This window comes from Symphalangus syndactylus, chromosome 1 (assembly GCF_028878055.3).
Source record: "Symphalangus syndactylus isolate Jambi chromosome 1, NHGRI_mSymSyn1-v2.1_pri, whole genome shotgun sequence".
In the NCBI taxonomy this organism is placed as follows: Eukaryota; Metazoa; Chordata; class Mammalia; order Primates; family Hylobatidae; genus Symphalangus; species Symphalangus syndactylus.
In genome coordinates, this window is record NC_072423.2 from 117,351,593 (window position 1) to 117,368,941 (window position 17,349).

Consider the following 17,349-nt stretch of genomic DNA (forward strand, 5'->3'; position numbering starts at 1 on the left):
GTCCCTACAAAGGACACGAACTCATCATTTTTTATGGCTGCATAGTATTCCATGGTGTATATGTGCCACATTTTCTTAATCCAGTCTATCGTTGTTGGACATTTGGGTTGGTTCCAACTCTTTGCTATTGTGAATAGTGCCGCAATAAACATACGTGTGCATGTGTCTTTATAGCAGCATGATTTATAGTCCTTTGGGTATATACCCAGTAATGGGATGGCTGGGTCAAATGGTATTTCTAGTTCTAGATCCCTGAGGAATCGCCACACTGACTTCCACAATGGTTGAACTAGTTTACAGTCCCACCAACAGTGTAAAAGTGTTCCTATTTCTCCACATCCTCTCCAGCACCTGTTGTTTCCTGATTTTTTAATGATGGCCATTCTAACTGGTGTGAGATGGTATCTCACTGTGGTTTTGATTTGCATTTCTCTGATGGCCAGTGATGAGGAGCATTTCTTCATGTGTTTTTTGGCTGCATAAATGTCTTCTTTTGAGAAGTGTCTGTTCATGTCCTCTGCCCACTTTTTGATGGGGTTGTTTGTTTTTTTCTTGTAAATTTGTTTGAGTTCATTGTAGATTCTGGATATTAGCCCTTTGTCAGATGAGTAGGTTGCAAACATTTTCTCCCATTGTGTAGGTTGCCTGTTCACTCTGATGATAGTTTCTTTTGCTGTGCAGAAGCTCTTTAGTTTAATGAGATCCCATTTGTCGATTTTGGCTTTTGTTGCCATTGCTTTTGGTGTTTTAGACATGAAGTCCTTGCCCACGCCTATGTCCTGAATGGTATTGCCTAGGTTTTCTTGTAGGATTTTAATGGTTTTAGGTCTAACATATAAGTCTTTAATCCATCTTGAATTAATTTTTGTATAAGGTGTAAGGAAGGGATCCAGTTGCAGCTTTCTACATATGGCTAGCCAGTTTTCCCAGCACCATTTATTAAATAGGGAATCCTTTCCCCATTTCTTGTTTTTGTCAGGTTTGTCAAAGATCAGATAGTTGTAGCTATGCAGCATCATTTCTGAGGGCTCTGTTCTGTTCCATTGATCTATGTCTCTGTTGTGGTACCAGTACCATGCTGTTTTGGTTACTGTAGCCTTGTAGTATAGTTTAAAGTCAGGTAGCGTGATGCCTCCAGCTTTGTTCTTTTGGCTTAGGATTGACTTGGCGATGCGGGCTCTTTTTTGGTTCCATATGAACTTTAAAGTAGTTTTTTCCAATTCTGTGAAGAAAGTCATTGGTAGCTTGATGGGGATGGCATTGAATCTATAAATTACCTTGGGCAGTATGGCCATTTTCACGATATTGATTCTTCCAACCCATGAGCATGGAATGTTCTTCCATTTGTTTGTATCCTCTTTGATTTCATTGAGCAGTGGTTTGTAGTTCTCCTTGAAGAGGTCCTTCACATCCCTTGTAAGTTGGATTCCTAGGTATTTTATTCTCTTTGAAGCAATTGTGAATGGGAGTTCACTCATGATTTGGCTCTCTGTTTGTCTGTTATTGGTGTACAAGAATGCTTGTGATTTTTGTACATTAATTTTGTATCCTGAGACTTTGCTGAAGTTGCTAATCAGCTTAAGGAGATTTTGGGCTGAGACAATGGGGTTTTCTAGATATACAATCATGTCATCTGCAAACAGGGATAATTTGACTTCCTCTTTTCCTAATTGAATACCCTTTATTTCCTTCTCCTGCCTGATTGCTCTGGCCAGAATTTCCAGCACTATGTTGAATAGGAGCGGTGAGAGAGGGCATCCCTGTCTTGTGCCAGTTTTCAGAGGGAATGCTTCCAGTTTTTGCCCATTCAGTATGATATTGGCTGTGGGTTTGTTGTAGATAGCTCTTATTATTTTGAGATACGTCCCATCAATACCTAATTTATTGAGAGTTTTTAGCATGAAGGGTTGTTGAATTTTGTCAAAGGCCTTTTCTGCATCTATTGAGATAATCATGTGGTTTTTGTCTTTGGTTCTGTTTATATGCTGGATTACATTTATTGATTTGCATATGTTGAACCAGCCTTGCATCCCAGGGATGAAGCCCACTTGATCATGGTGGATAAGCTTTTTGATGTGCTGCTGGATTCGGTTTGCCAGTATTTTATTGAGGATTTTTGCATCAATGTTCATCAAGGATATTGGTCTGAAATTCTCTTTTTTGGTTATGTCTCTGCCAGGTTTTGGTATCAGGACGATGCTGGCTTCGTAAAATGTGTTAGGGAGGATTCCCTCTTTTTCTATCGATTGGAATAGTTTCAGAAGGAATGGTACCAGTTCCTCCTTGTACCTCTGGTAGAATTCAGCTGTGAATCCATCAGGTCCTGGACTCTTTTTGGTTGGTAAGCTATTGATTATTGCCACAATTTCAGAACCTGTTATTGGTCTATTCAGAGATTCAACTTCTTCCTGGTTTAGTTTTGGGAGGGTGTATTTGTCGAGGAATTTATCCATTTCTTCTAGATTTTCTAGTTTATTTGCATAGAGGTGTTTGTAGTATTCTCTGATGGTAGATTGTATTTCTGTGGGATCGGTGGTGATATCCCCTTTTTCGTTTTTTATTGCATCTATTTGATTCTTCTCTCTTTTCTTCTTTATTAGTCTTGCTAGCGGTCCATCAATTTTGTTGATCTTTTCAAAAAACCAGCTCCTGGATTCATTAATTTTTTGAAGGGTTTTTTGTGTCTCTATTTCCTTCAGTTCTGCTCTGATTTTAGTTATTTCTAGCCTTCTGCTAGCTTTTGAATGTGTTTGCTCTTGCTTTTCTACTTCTTTTAATTGTGATGTTAGGGTGTCAATTTTGGATCTTTCCTGCTTTCTCTTGTGGGCATTTAGTGCTATAAATTTCCCTCTACACACTGCTTTGAACGTGTCCCAGAGATTCTGGTATGTTGTGTCTTTGTTCTCGTTGGTTTCAAAGAACATCTTTATTTCTGCCTTCATTTCATTATGTACCCAATAGTCATTCAGGAGCAGGTTGTTCAGTTTCCATGTAGTTGAGCGGTTTTGACTGAGTTTCTTAATCCTGAGTTCTAGTTTGATTGCACTGTGGTCTGAGAGACAGTTTGTTATAATCTCTGTTCTTTTACATTTGCTGAGAAGAGCTTTACTTCCAACTATGTGGTCAATTTTGGAATAGGTGTGGTGTGGTGCTGAAAAAACTGTATATTCTGTTGATTTGGGGTGGAGAGTTCTGTAGATGTCTATTAGGTCCACTTTATATAGAGCTGAGTTCAATTCCTGGATATCCTTGTTAACTTTCTGTCTCGTTGATCTGTCTAATGCTGACAGTGGGGTGTTAAAATCTCCCATTATTATTGTGTGGGAGTTTAAGTCCCTTTGTAGGTCACTGAGGACTTGCTTTATGCATCTGGGTGCTCCTGTGTTGGGTGCATATATATTTAGGATAGTTAGCTCTTCTTGTTGAATTGATCCCTTTACCATTATGTAATGGCCTTCTTTGTCTCTTTTGATCTTTGTTGGTTTAAAGTCTATTTTATCAGAGACTAGGATTGCAACCCCTGCCTTTTTTTGTTTTCCAGTTGCTTGATAGATCTTCCTCCATCCCTTTATTTTGAGTCTATGTGTGTCTCTGCACGTGAGATGGGTTTCCTGAATACAGCACACTGATGGGTCCTGACTCCTTATCCAGTTTGCCAGTCTGTGTCTTTTGATTGGAGCATTTAGCCCATTTACATTTAACGTGAATATTGTTATGTGTGAATCTGATCCTGTCATTATGATGTTAGTTGGTTATTTTGCTTGTTAGTTGCTATAGTTTCTTCCTAGCCTCGATGGTCTTTACAATTAGGCATGTTTTTGCAGGGGCTGGTACCGGTTGTTCCTTTCCATGTTTAGTGCTTCCTTCAGGAGCTCTTTTAGGGCAGGCCTGGTGGTGACAAAATCACTCAGCGTTTGCTTGTCTGTAAAGTATTTTATTTCTCCTTCATTTATGAAGCTTAGTTTGGTGGGATAGGAAATTCTGGGTTGAAAATTCTTTTCTTTAAGAATGTTGAATATCGGCCCCCACTCTCTTCTGGCTTGTAGAGTTTCTGCTGAGAGATCAGCTGTTAGTCTGATGGGCTTCCCTTTGTGGGTAACCCGACCTTTCTCTCTGGCTGCCCTTAACATTTTTTCCTTCATTTCAACTTTGGTGAATCTGACAATTATGTGTCTTGGAGTTGCCCTTCTCGAGGAGTATCTTTGTGGCATTCTCTGTATTTCCTGAATCTGAATGCTGGCCTGCCTTGCTAGATTGGGGAAGTTCTGGATAATATCTTGCAGAGTGTTTTCCAACTTGGTTCCATTCTCCCCATCATTTTCAGGTACACCAATCAGACGTAGGTTTGGTCTTTTCACATAGTCCCAAATTTCTTGGAGGCTTTGTTCATTTCTTTTTATTCTTTTTTCTCTAAACTTCCCTTCTCTCTTCATTTCATTCATTTCATCTTCTATCAGCGATACCCTTTCTTCCAGTTGATCGCATCTGCTACTGAGGCTTCTGCATTCTTCGCGTAGTTCTCGAAACTTGGCTTTCAGCTCCATCATCTCCTTTAAGCCCTTCTCTCCATTGGTTATTCTAGTTATCCATTCTTCTAATTTTTTTTCAAAGTTTTTAACTTCTTTGCTATTGTTTTGAATTTCCTCTCGTAGCTCAGAGTAGTTTGATCGTCTGAAGCCTTCTTCTCTCAACTCATCAAAGTCATCCTCCATCCAGCTTTGTTCCGTTGCTGGTGAGGAACTGCGTTCCTTTGGAGGAGAAGAGGTGCTCTGTTTTTTAGAGTTTCCAGTTTTTTTGGTCTGTTTTTTTCCCCATCTTTGTGGTTTTGTCTACTTTTTGTCTTCGATGATGGTGATGTACAGATGGGTTTTTGGTGTGGATGTCCTTTCTGTTTGTTAATTTTCCTTCTACCAGACAAGACCCTCAGCTGCAGGTCTGTTGGAGTTTACTAGAGGTCCACTCCAGACCCTGTTTGGCTGGGTGTCAGCACTGGTGGCTGCAGAACAGCGGATTTTCGTGAGACCACAAATTCAGCTGTCTGATAGTTCCTCTGAAAGTTTTGTCTCAGAGGAGTACCCGGTTGAATGAGGTGTCAGTCTGTCCCTACTGGGGGGGTGCCTCCCAGTTAGGCTGCTCAGGGGTGAGGGACCCACTTTAGGAGGCAGTCTGTCCGTTCTCAGATCTCCAGCTGCGTGCTGGGAGAACCACTACTCTCTTCAAAGCTGTCAGTCAGACAGGGACATTTAAGGCTGTGGAGGTTCTCACTGAGTTTTTGGTTGTCTGTGCCCTGCCCCCAGAGGTGGAGCCTACAGAGGCAGGCAGGCCTCCTTGAGCTGTGGTGGGCTCCACCCAGTTCGAGCTTCCTGGCTGCTTTGTTTACCTAAGCAAGCCTGGGCAATGGCGGGCGCCCCTCCCCCAGCCTCGTTGCCGCCTTGCAGCGTGATCTCAGACTGCTGTGCTAGCAATCAGCAAGACTCTGTGGGCATAGGACCCTCCGAGCCAGGTGCGGGACACAATCTCCCAGTGTGCCATTTTCCAGGCCCGTTGGAAAAGCGCAGTATTAGGACGGGACTGACCCGATATTCCAGGTGCCGTCTGTTTCCCCTTTCTTTGACTAGGAAAGGGAACTCCCTGACCCCTTGCGCTTCCCGAGTGAGGCAATGCCTCGCCCTGCTTCGGCTCGCGCACAGTGCGCTTCACCGACTGTCCTGCACCCACTGTTAGGCACTCCCTAGTGAGATGAAACCGGTACCTCAAGCAGAAATGCAGAAATCACCCGTCTTCTGTGTCGCTGGGGCTGGGAGCTGGAGACCGGAGCTGTTCCTATTCGGCCATCTTGGCTCCACCGTTATTATATTATTATTTTTTGAGTTGGAGTCTGGTTCTGTCACCCAGGCTGGAGTGCAGTGGTGTGATCTTGGCTCACTGCAACCTCTGCCTCCCAGGTTCAAGCAATTCTCCTCTCTCATTACATTTTTAAATGCTACATTACAGTTGTAATAAAGTACTCTAAAGCAGTGTTTAACACTTACCTTTTTTTTTTTTTTTTTTTTTTGGCAGTTCAACTTTCTCAATTGCTTTGCCTCACTCTTCTACATTGCCTTTGTCCTGAAAGATATGAAGCTTTTGCGCCAGGTGAGTATAAATAACAGAAAAATACCAATTTTTTAGGTCATAGAGGTGGTTTTCTATCTTTAGATGCTGTAATTGTCTTCAAATTATTTTTACAAATAAAATCTTTTAAATTTTGTATATTTTTAAACCAAATTCTAAATAAAAAATTATTAGGAATTGCATTGTGTATTATGCTCAACTGAAATGAGTTGAATCTAACCAACCTGAAAAATTAAGTATAGGGCAGTAAAATCAATTATATAGTTCACCTCAAAGCTTGTAAGCAACTCTAACGGCAAAAATGTAGTATTCATTAACTGAACTGTTTTGTGTGCCTTGGGTGGGGATGATTGGTGTAACCTTAGGTCTCGCAAATTTAATTTTTAAATTAATAAGTTGTTAAACTTTAGAGACCAGTGGATCCTATGCAGTGCTGTATCTTTTCTAAAGTGTCTGACATTTATTTTGGTGTGTTGTCATTTCTGGATCACATAATACCAATGAATAATAAATTAAGAACAAATTACTGATTTCTAAATTCTCCTTTTTATATTTGAACCAGTTATAAGTAAATGGCTGTTTTTTCCCAGTTTTAATATTCTGAGATTGTTGGTGAGCAGTCTCAAAGCCTAGACTCCACTTGTTAAAAATTATTTTTCAAAATAGAGAAAGTTTAAAGTAATACATTTGGAATTGATGAGTTGGATGTACATGTAATAGTGGTCCCATGTAATAGTGTATTAGTCGGATGTGACTTCTCATTTCTTCTGCTTTAGAGAGTCTCCTTTACTTAGCAGAAGATAGGGGAATGGAGGAGGACCGCTTAAAAAAACAGTTGTAATACCAGCAAAGGTGGGGTGTGATGGAAACACTCATATCTATCTGAGAAAAGTGGAGATTGATACATCTCTGGAAACCAGCTCTCTTGATAGCTTTGCCAAGAACCTTAACTCATCCCTAGTAAATATTCAGAGAGGAGCAAAGATTCATCTACATAGATATCCAAGCACCAGCATTATAATAGCGAAAATTGGGAGTAATACTTAATAGCAGTGTACAGGCCAAGTAAAAAAGAATTTTTAATGATACGGGAAAATCCTCAAACATACTAAGCGAGAAAAGCAGTAAACAAAGTTGTATCCATATAGGATAATTATAATTTTATTTTTATATATGATTGGAAAGAAATATCCCAAGAAATAGCAGTGGTTTTGTCATGGTTGTTTAATTATGGGTGGCTCTTTTTTTCTATTTTCTTTTTTTTAAATAATACATACATAGTTGTACATTTTTATGGGGTACATATGCTGTTTTGTTACATTCATAAAATGTATAATGAAGGCCGGGCATAATGGCTCATGCCTGTAATCCCAGCACTTTAGGAGGCTGAGGCAGGCAGATTGCTTGAGCCCAGGAATTCAAGACCAACCTGGGCAACATGGCAAAATCCTGTCTCCACCAAATATACAAAAAATTAGCTGGGTGTGGTGGCACATGCCTGTAGTCCCAGCTACCTGGGAGGCTGAGGTGGGAGGATCGCCTGAGCCTGGGAGCTCCAGGCTGCAGTGAACTGTGATCACGCCACCGCACTGCAAAGTGAGACCTTGTCTCAAAAAAAAAAAAAAAATGTGTAATGATCAATCAAGGTATTTAGAGTATCTATCATCTCGAGTATTTATCATTTCTATATGTTAGGAGCATACAATACATTATTGTTAACTATAATCACCCTACTCTGCTCTCATATATTAGAACTTATTTCTTCTCTCTAATTGTATGTTTATACCTGCTGATCAACTTCTCTTTATCCTCCTCTCCCCAACACACACCCACCCAGTCTCTGGTAACCGTCGTCCCACTCTCTCTATGAGATCAACTTTTTTAGCTCCCACATTTGAGTGAGAGCCTGTGATAGTTGTCTTTCTGTGCCCAGCTTATTTCACTTAACATAATGACCTCCAGTTCCATCCGTGTTGCTGCAATTGACAGAATTTCAGTCTTTTTTATGGCCAACTAGTATTCCATTGTGTATATATACCACATTTTCCTTATCTATTTATCTGTTGATAGACACTGAGATTGATTCTGTTTCTTTATTGTTACGAATAGTGCTGCAGTAAACATGGGGGTGCAGGTGTCCCTTTGATATGCTAATTTCTTTTCCTTTGGATAAATACCCGGTAGTCGGAATGCTGGATTCTATGGTTGTTCTATTTTCAGTTTTTTTTTTAGATGTCTCAAAAAAAAAAAAAACCTCTCTCCATACTCTTTTCTATAGTGTCTGTATTAATTTCCATTTCCACCAACAACAGTGTATAAGAGTTCCCTTTGTTGCACATTCTTGTCAGCATCTGGATTTTTTGGGTCTTTTTAATAATAGCAATTCTATTTGGAGTAGGATAATATCTCATTGTGGCTTTGATTTGCATTTCCCTGATGATGAGTGGTTTTGAGTATTTTTTCATATACCTGTGGCTATTTAAGTGTCTTCTTTAGAGAATTGTCTATTCATGTCTTTTGCCTACTTTGTAATGGGATTATTTGTATTTTTGCTATTGTTTGAGCTCCTTGTATATTCTGGTATTCTAGGTATTAGTTTCTTGTCAAGTGAATAGTTTGCAGATCTTTTCTCCCATTCAACAGATTGTGTCTTCACTGTGTTGTTTCCTTTGCTGTGCAGAAACTTTTTTCTTTAATATAGTCACAGTTGTCTATTTTTGGTTTTGTTGCCTATGCTTTTGAGGTCCTAGCCATAAAATCTTTGCTTAGACCAATGTCCTATAGTATTTCCCCTATGTTTTCTTCTAGTAGTTTTATAGTTTCAGGTCTTATGTTTAGATCTTTAATCCATTTTGAGTTGACTTTTGTCTGTGGTGATAGAGAGAGGTCTAGTTTCATTCTTCTGCATATAGATACCTGGTTTTCCCAGCACCGTTTATTGAAGAGGGTGTTTTTCCCTCCAATATACATTCTTCTTTTTTTTTTTTTTTTTTTTTTTAGATGGAGTCTCACTCTGTTGCCCAGGCTGGAGTGCAGTAGCACAACCTTGGCTCACTGCAGCCTCTACCTCCCAGGTTCAAGCATTTCTCATACCTTAGCCTCCCAAGTAGCTGGGATTACAGACGTGCGCCACCACGCCTGGCTAATTTTTGTATTTTTAGTAGAGACGGGGTTTCACCATGTTGGCCAGGCTGGTCTCAAACTTCTTTTTTTTTTTTTTTTTTTTGTTTGAGACGGAGCCTCGCTCTGCCGCCCAGGCTGGAGTGCAGTGGCGCGATCTTGGCTCACTGCAAGCTCTGCCTCCCGGGTTCACGCCATTCTCCTGCCTCAGCCTCCGGAGTAGCTGGGACTACAGGCACGTGCCACCATGCCCGGCTAATTTTTTGTATTTTTAGTAGAGACGGGATTTCACTGTGTTAGCCAGGATGGTCTCGATCTCCTGACCTCATAATCTGCCCGCCTTGGCCTCCCAAAGTGCTGGGATTACAGGTGTGAGCCACTGTGCCCGGCCTCAAACTTTCCATCTCAGGTGATCTGCCCGCCTTGGCCTCTCAAAGTACTGGGATTACAGGCATGAGCCACTGCACCCTGCCTCAATATACATTCTTAGTGCCTTTATAGAAAATCAGTTGACTGTAAATATGTGGATTTTTTTTTTCTGGTTTTTTTTTTTTTTTTTTTTGTAGTGAGAGGGTATGTATTAGTGGTATAATTTAAATTCTTTAAAAAAGAATTTAGCCAAACTGTTTTTTTCCAGAGGTGGCAACATCATTTAGATTTATATGTTGCAGTCAGGATGAAATGTCAAAGAACACAATTGCAAGTTAATTCATTTTTGTAATGATTCTTTTTTTAAAGTTTTAGAATTGACAAATAATTGTACATATTCATGAAGTACTTGGTGATGTTTTAATACATAAAATGTATCACAATCAGATCAGGGTAGTTAACATATCCATCCTCTGAAACATTTATTATTTCCTTGTGTTGGGACTGTTTAACTGACCAGTTTGTTTCTTATTATAACATTATTTGTATTATAATCTTATTTATCTTTTAATCTTGGCCTTTCATGTGAAAAACCATAAATTAGAAACACCATTCTAACACCTAGCTTTTCTAATACTGGTTTTTATAACACAATAGTATGCTATTTATTGAAGATTCCATTTTATTTGTTGCATAATTGTATTTATGCTATAAATACTATAGTTTAATTTATATATACTTTATATATATAATTTATATAAATGCTATAGTTTTATTAAGCTGTATTCCCAAAATATGATTTGTGTGCTTCTCTTTAGAGCTTGGCCACTCTCCTGATTACTTCCCAGATCCTCAACCAAATTATGGAATCTTTTCTTCCTTATTGGCTCCAAAGGAAGCATGGTGTGCGGGTGAAGAGGAAGCTGCAGGCTTTAAAGGCAGACATTGATGCTGCATTATATGAACAAGTCATCCTGGAAAAAGAAATGGGAACTTATTTGGTAAGCTGGAATATTGCTGAATTAAACATTTACTGTAAGTGAATAATAGCCATGCACCGAGTTCAACAAATGTTATACATTCATGATTTCAGATATGACTATTCTAGAAGTGCTTTCCAGTCAGTTTCCTCATCATGAACCACTTTAAAGTGAAAAGGATAGAACTGTGCATTGAAGCACTGCTGTCTGAAATCTAAAGTTACTCCTAATGACACCAAAGTGCGAATTTGGAGAATTACATGACTGCTTTGCTTTGCGGAGAGCAGGGTAGAAATAGTTGCCCCAGAGATGACAGAACGGGAGAGATGGTCCCTGAAGAGGCAGCAGCGTTGCTCGCTCTTGACACTTCAAACTGGAAAATGATGGCTGCACAAGCAAAAGATAGAGGCCCATTGATGAACAATGGAATGCCAATCTGAAGATTGAATTTTAGTTTACATTGGTGCTATTGTATAACTATAAAACAGTTCCTTTAAGACAGAGACTTTCTGAATTATTTTTTGGAACTATAAGCAGATCATTAGAGATTTACACTTTTAATATTTGAAAGGTCTAGCTCATAAAATCTATGTGTTCAACCAACTTTTATTGAGCTCTGATTACATTCACTGTTTCTATATTTCACATTTTTTTTAGGCCATTGTTTCTTAACATCCTGCACCTTCCTTGTTGCTGTAGTATTCTTTCTGGTGAAATAGATCCTTCAGTGGGTCATTTACTGAGAGCCCATTATTGTGAAACTTTCGTAGTCTTGTTTTTCGTCTTGAATGAGTTTATTTCCTGATTTTTGAGTGTCTTGACTGACTTTCATAATTTTTCTCATGTGCTTAGGAATTTGTATGTTCATGTTGAGTAGGACTTTGTCCTTTTCTCTGTGCTCACTTCTGCCTTATTTTTTGCAGTTGCCCCCACTGAGCCTCCAAGCCCCTCATCCAGAACCAGGTGTCTGTAGCCCAGAGCTCCCATCTTGTGGTGTTGATGAGGATTTTATAGATCTGGTCACAGAGCCAGTAGGTGGCATGTTGTTGACATAGTTGTAGTTAACAGGCAGCAGTTGTGGCTTTTTTAAAGCCTCCTTTGAAGGGCAGGGAGCATTGTCCCAACCCCCGGTTTTGCTCAGCAAGCTTGGTTCCAGTTACACTCAGGGGAGAGGGTGCTCTTGGTTCTCCTCCCCATAGGATACAGATCCTAGCCCCTTCTATCATTGCTGTGTTTGAGGGAGATTATTCAAAGTATAAACACATAGTAAACTTTGAACAGTAACATTGTTTATATTTATATATGAAGCATAGGGAAAAGACACACACCTACTCTGTCTCACAGAGGAAGAATTAAAGACAAAGAGCACGTGGGCACAAGTGTGGAGCTGTCCTTTCTGGATTGGTTGAGTGCTAGCTTACTATGGGATAAAAGTTAAATTACATCATTTTACTACGGGATAAAAGTTCCCATTATGTTAGGATCCTTTCCTTGCCTATGCTTGAGGGTGGTATTCTTGGCCACATTTCTTTTCCTTTTTTCACTGTCTTATAGAAACTGTACCAGAAGTCCATCCCCTGTACTCTCATTCCATCCCCCTTCATCTTTGGAGGCCTCCTGTCACCAGCCATCACCTGGTACTCTTTTATCTACTTCTTTTCCTTCTAACTGCTCCACCAAGTCAGCAACTTGCCTATTTTGAACTAAGCAAACTCTTCACGTCTTCTGCTGTTTTTGTCCTGTCTTTCCTTCCCCACACAGTTTTCTGCAATAATTCTCCATATTGTTGTCTCTAGTTTCCTACTTCTCTTTCTATAATCAATTAGAATCTGCTTTGAGCTGTTCTTTTTCTCTGAAATTGTTTGGGCAAACAACATTATCTCCTGAAGTACCCAAAACACGATTCATAATCTTCTCAAGAGGGGTTTCTCCTGCTTTGCCCCTGGCTCAATGAATGGTTTTTAGTATAGTCCTCATCTGAGCAATTCTAATTTATCTAAGAACTGTATGCCAGTGATGTGACACTGCCAAAATCTCAGATCTTACCTCTTTTGACATTTCAAGGTATCTGACAAAACCTTTATGAAGGAAGGTGAGGGAGGCATGGCTATTGCCATGTCAAAAATAAGCGAATGAAGCTCTATGTCGTTAATTATTTGGTGACTAAATCAGAAAGAAGGTTCAAGACTTTGCCTTCCCAATTCAGAATCTTTCTGTTATACACCACAGGCTCTCTGATGTGAAGTAAAGGAAATAATATATTGATTTCTCTCTCAGGCTCTGGGTCTGTGACTGAATTCCAGGGTTTACAGTGCCACTCCTTTTTGGGCCTGCAGGGTTCTGCATGATCTGGCCATTTCCCACTCCTGATCTCTTACAGGTTTCTTTTTCACTGTCTCCACTGGAGTGACGTTGGATATTTGCCATTTCAGTTCTCTCCATCTATTTGGAGGCGGGGATACTTTTGGATCACATTTATTCTAGATGATTGTTTCCTATGCATGAATCCTTTCTTCTGGGTTCATTTTTCTCCTAATTGAAATCAATGAATTTAGAATTGTATTTTCTGTAAGCTCATCCTGACTCTTATATGTGAGTATAAAATAATGTCGCCAAGCTTTGGGAAAAAGCAATTTGGCCGAAACTTTAAAAACATTACTATAAAAGTAATACTTTCTCACTCACTGTAGAAAACTTAGAAAATGCAGGATAGAGTCAATATATAAAAAGAAATTCTCTGTAATATTCCCACCCATGGTAATCCCCTGGGTCTCCTAACTGCTATTCCGCCAGCCCAGGACTAAGGCTGTGTTGCTTCCTAGATCTTCACTGTCCTCTGCTGTCCTTTTCCTGTGAACTGCCCACTCATATCCAACTCCATAGCTGGGTGAGGCTGAATTTTCATGATGTCTATTCCAAGTAGAACATCATATTGCTGCACAGTAAATGAACTGCCTTCTACTAAATGATACATTACAGAGGTTTGCCAAAAATGTAAAAAGTGCCAGTCTGCATCAACATTTTTGAAATGTAATTATTTTTCAAAAGACATTTATGTTAATATGTTATTATTTAAATGGATTAATGGAAGATCTTTAAAATTTCTCAGCTTTTTTTTTTTTCTGGTGCAACAGGGTCTCACTTTGTCACCCAGGTTGGAGGACAGTGGTGGCAATAGTGGCTCACTGCAACCTCAACCTCCCAGGCTCAAGTGATCTTTCTACCTCAGCCTCCTGAGTAGCTGGGACTACAGGCATGCACCATCATGCCTGGCTTATTTTTGTATTTTTTGTAGAGATGGGCTCTCACTGTGTTGCCCAGGCTGGTCATGAACTCCTAGATTTAAGCAGTTCTCCCACCTTGGCCTCCCAAAGTATTGGGATGAGCCACCATGCCTGGCCTAATTTCTCAGTTTTAATTAATAATATGGTAAGCATCAAAGCATCAACTAGATAAACTCACATAAACAAAACGCCTTTTTTTTTTTTTTTTTTTTTTTGAGACAGAGTCTTGCTCTGTCGCCCAGGCTGGAGTGCAGTGGTGCGATCTCGGCTCACTGCAAGCTCTGCCTCCCAGGTTGACACCATTCTCCTGCCTCAGCCTCCCCAGTAGCTGGGACTACAGGTGCCCGCCACCACGCCTGGCTAATTTTTTGTATTTTTAGTAGAGACGGCTTTTCACCGTATTAGCCAGGATGGTCTCAATCTCCTGACCTCGTGATCCACCCACCTCAACCTCCCAAAGTGCTGGAATTACAGGCATGAGCCACCGCGCCTGGCCAAACAAAATGTCTTTAATGTCCTCAATAATTTTTAAGCGTTTAGGGCTCTTAAGACCAAAAAAGCTTGAAAACTACAGCTCTAGAGCAACCTCCTTTCCATTTTTCAAGGAATTGGCTTTTGTAAATCTGTTGTTTGATCTTATTTCTCATAAGATTTGAGTGAAATGATTTTGGAAGTATACCACCATTGTACCCCATCAGGAGGCGTTGATGTCTGGTTGCCCATTTTGTGGAGTCACCTTGTTTGATCATTTGGTTGGCTTGGGAAAAGGCAGATTGCACAGTGTTTTTTTTTTTCTTCATTTTATAATGAATAAATTATCTGTGGGTCAATACTTTTGAAACTTTCCTTTTCCTTTTTATAAATAGTCTCTCTTTAAAAATACAATTTCTAATTGTTTGTTGCTGGCGTATGGGAATGCTGTTAATTTTTATATCTTTTACCTACAATTTTGCTGAACTCTCCTGTTATTTCCAAAACATTTTCTATAGATTTTGTTGGATTTTCTGCATAGACAGTAATTTGAGCTATAAATAATGACCATTTTTCTTTCTTCCTTCAGTTTTTACGCTTTTTATTATCTACTAGGCTTACTGGTATGTTCAATACAATTTGAATAGAAGTAATTATCACAGGAATCTTTATCTTATTTCTGATTTTTTTATCTTCTCACCATTGTGTGTTATGTTTGTTCTGTGTTTTTAGTAAATAACATTTTATCAGTTTAAAACTTCTCAGCTGAGTGTTGATAGCATAGTCCAACAAAAAGAGAGAATAGGGTAGATTGTATCTTGGTTAATATATTCTTAGTGTGTGTATGTGTTTTCTTTGTTAAATTTTCATTTTTTTCCTTCTTGCTATTGGATTATGTCCCTGGTTTGCTAAATTTATTGGCTCAAAAGCACTCAGAAGTGTAAAAGGTACTGATACAATGTTAACGTGTACCTATCATCACTCAGAATCACCCCGAGAGATGGAAACACAGAGTGTGCGGAAACACAGAGTGTGGAGCACGCTGCTGTGTTTGGAAGGGGCTCCTCTGGTGCTATACACTAATAACTCCAAGAAGACCTTTGCATGATTTCCAGAGGCTTCCCAATAGCACACCTGAGAAAAACTGCCTGCACATCTCTGCATAGGCTTGATCTTTACAGCCTGAAACAGTGCAATTTTGAACGCTGAGCATAGGGTATCAGGATTTCTTAAGACTGAATGTGGTAAAAATGGCTTGATTGCTAAGATTTTTACTCTTTTCCCAACTCTTGATTTCTTCATCCTTCAGAGAAAGAGATTGATGCAATGTCACTGGGTATATTTAAGAACCATAACTAGATGCTGCAACACAACATGAGAACATACCATCTAGAGCCAAATGCAACCTACCAAGTTACTTAGAAACTGCTTACCCTTGAGTCCCAAGCCGAGAATTTAACCTGCCAGTTCTGAGGTTTATGTGTTTAGTGGTACTTTCTGGTGAACCTCAAAAATAGCCAGTGAGACTCAGAATCTGTGGGTTCATACTTGATTCAGATATCCAGAACATCTGGAAGAAGCACATTTTGCCATTCCCAATACCCTATTGTTGTGTTTGAGATTTTCTATTTAGTAAAATATAAAATAAGAAAAACTGACTGGAGGTGGACTCTGACTTACACTAATACTGAGCCTAATATGCATATCTTAGTGAAAGACTGGTTCAGAGATGCAATAATAATAATGTTTATTAATTTAAAAATATTAATGCCTATGATTGCTTTAAAACATTGTGATGAATACTTTTCTTAAACTGAAATTATTATTGCATGTGTGTGGGATGATCATGAAGCCTGAGGGTGTCGGAAGTTGGAGAAACACTGGTGTGTGGTGGGGAAACTCTTTGAGGTTTTTTTGAATCGTTAGAGGCCACAGCTTTGAATAGTATTGCAAAAGGATATTCCTATTATATGATATTAAAATAATGCACGCTTGTTTATATTTTCAGGGCACCTTTGATGATTACTTGGAGTTATTCCTGCAGTTTGGTTATGTGAGCCTTTTCTCCTGTGTTTACCCATTAGCAGCTGCCTTTGCTGTGTTAAATAACTTCACTGAAGTCAATTCAGATGCCTTAAAAATGTGCAGGGTCTTCAAACGTCCATTCTCAGAACCTTCAGCCAATATTGGTGTGTGGCAGGTAATTGTTTGAGAAAAAAATTATTCCTTTAAAAAATAAAAATATGAGGTGTTATGACAGGGGAAAAAAATAAAAAAGTAAGCCCTACAGAGAGATTTCGGAAAACTGAATTTGTTTGTTTTGCTACAAACTAGCTGTGTGGCCTTAGATAACCATTAACTTTGTCTAGCTTCACTTTTCTTGTTTTTAAAATTGGGGGTTAGGGGAGATAAATATAATTTCTAAGACCCCTTTTAGATGTGAAACTCTGACAATCTTCTGGGAAAGTAGCCAGCTGAGACTTCATCTCAGCCAGTATTAATGAGACCCTCCATGCTACAGTGTCAGTGGAAGCCACATGGGGAGCCTAGACTTCTGCTCCTATCTGGCAGTAATGAGACTCCTTTTTTAGTTTCTGCTAGTCTAGTTTTCTAGTCCTGGGGTGGTCTCAGAGGAAGCCTAGTGGAATATAAGGAGTTTCACCACAACCCTGCACAGTGGAGGCCACATGGGAACATATATGAGGCACCTGTCCTTCTCTCTCTGAAGGAAGAATCAGTAGAGGTCTAGTGGGAAGCCAGAGCACCCATCCTTGTCCAGCAATAATGAGGAATCCCCCCTGGATGCCAGTGGTTTCCACATGGGGAACCTGGACTTCTACCTCTACCTGGTAGTAATAAGGCGTTATCTCCTCTTCCCTTGCTGGAATGGTATTAGAGAAATCAACTAAAACAGAAGGTTTAAATAAGATTTAGAATCTTATCTCTCCTAACATGTCCAGGTTTCTCTTTAAAAAATCACTGATCAGACCAGGTGAAGTGGCTCACACCTG

At 39.5% G+C, this 17,349-nt stretch overlaps 1 protein-coding gene across 7 annotated transcripts in view; it reads left to right on the forward strand.

Moving 5' to 3' along the window:
• The window catches only part of ANO10 (anoctamin 10), a 268,035-nt gene that overhangs the window by 55,940 nt on the left and 194,746 nt on the right, over positions 1–17,349 (forward strand). For all 7 annotated transcript variants that reach the window (XR_010120148.1, XR_010120147.1, XM_055281046.2 and 4 more), the window contains 3 exons: positions 6,061–6,135; positions 10,422–10,604; positions 16,347–16,538. Coding sequence is in view for 5 of the 7 variants with exons in the window: in XM_055281046.2 (XP_055137021.2) it covers positions 6,061–6,135; positions 10,422–10,604; positions 16,347–16,538 (450 nt within the window). In the remaining 2 variants the exon portion in view is untranslated. The remainder of the gene's footprint in view (positions 1–6,060; positions 6,136–10,421; positions 10,605–16,346; positions 16,539–17,349) is intronic.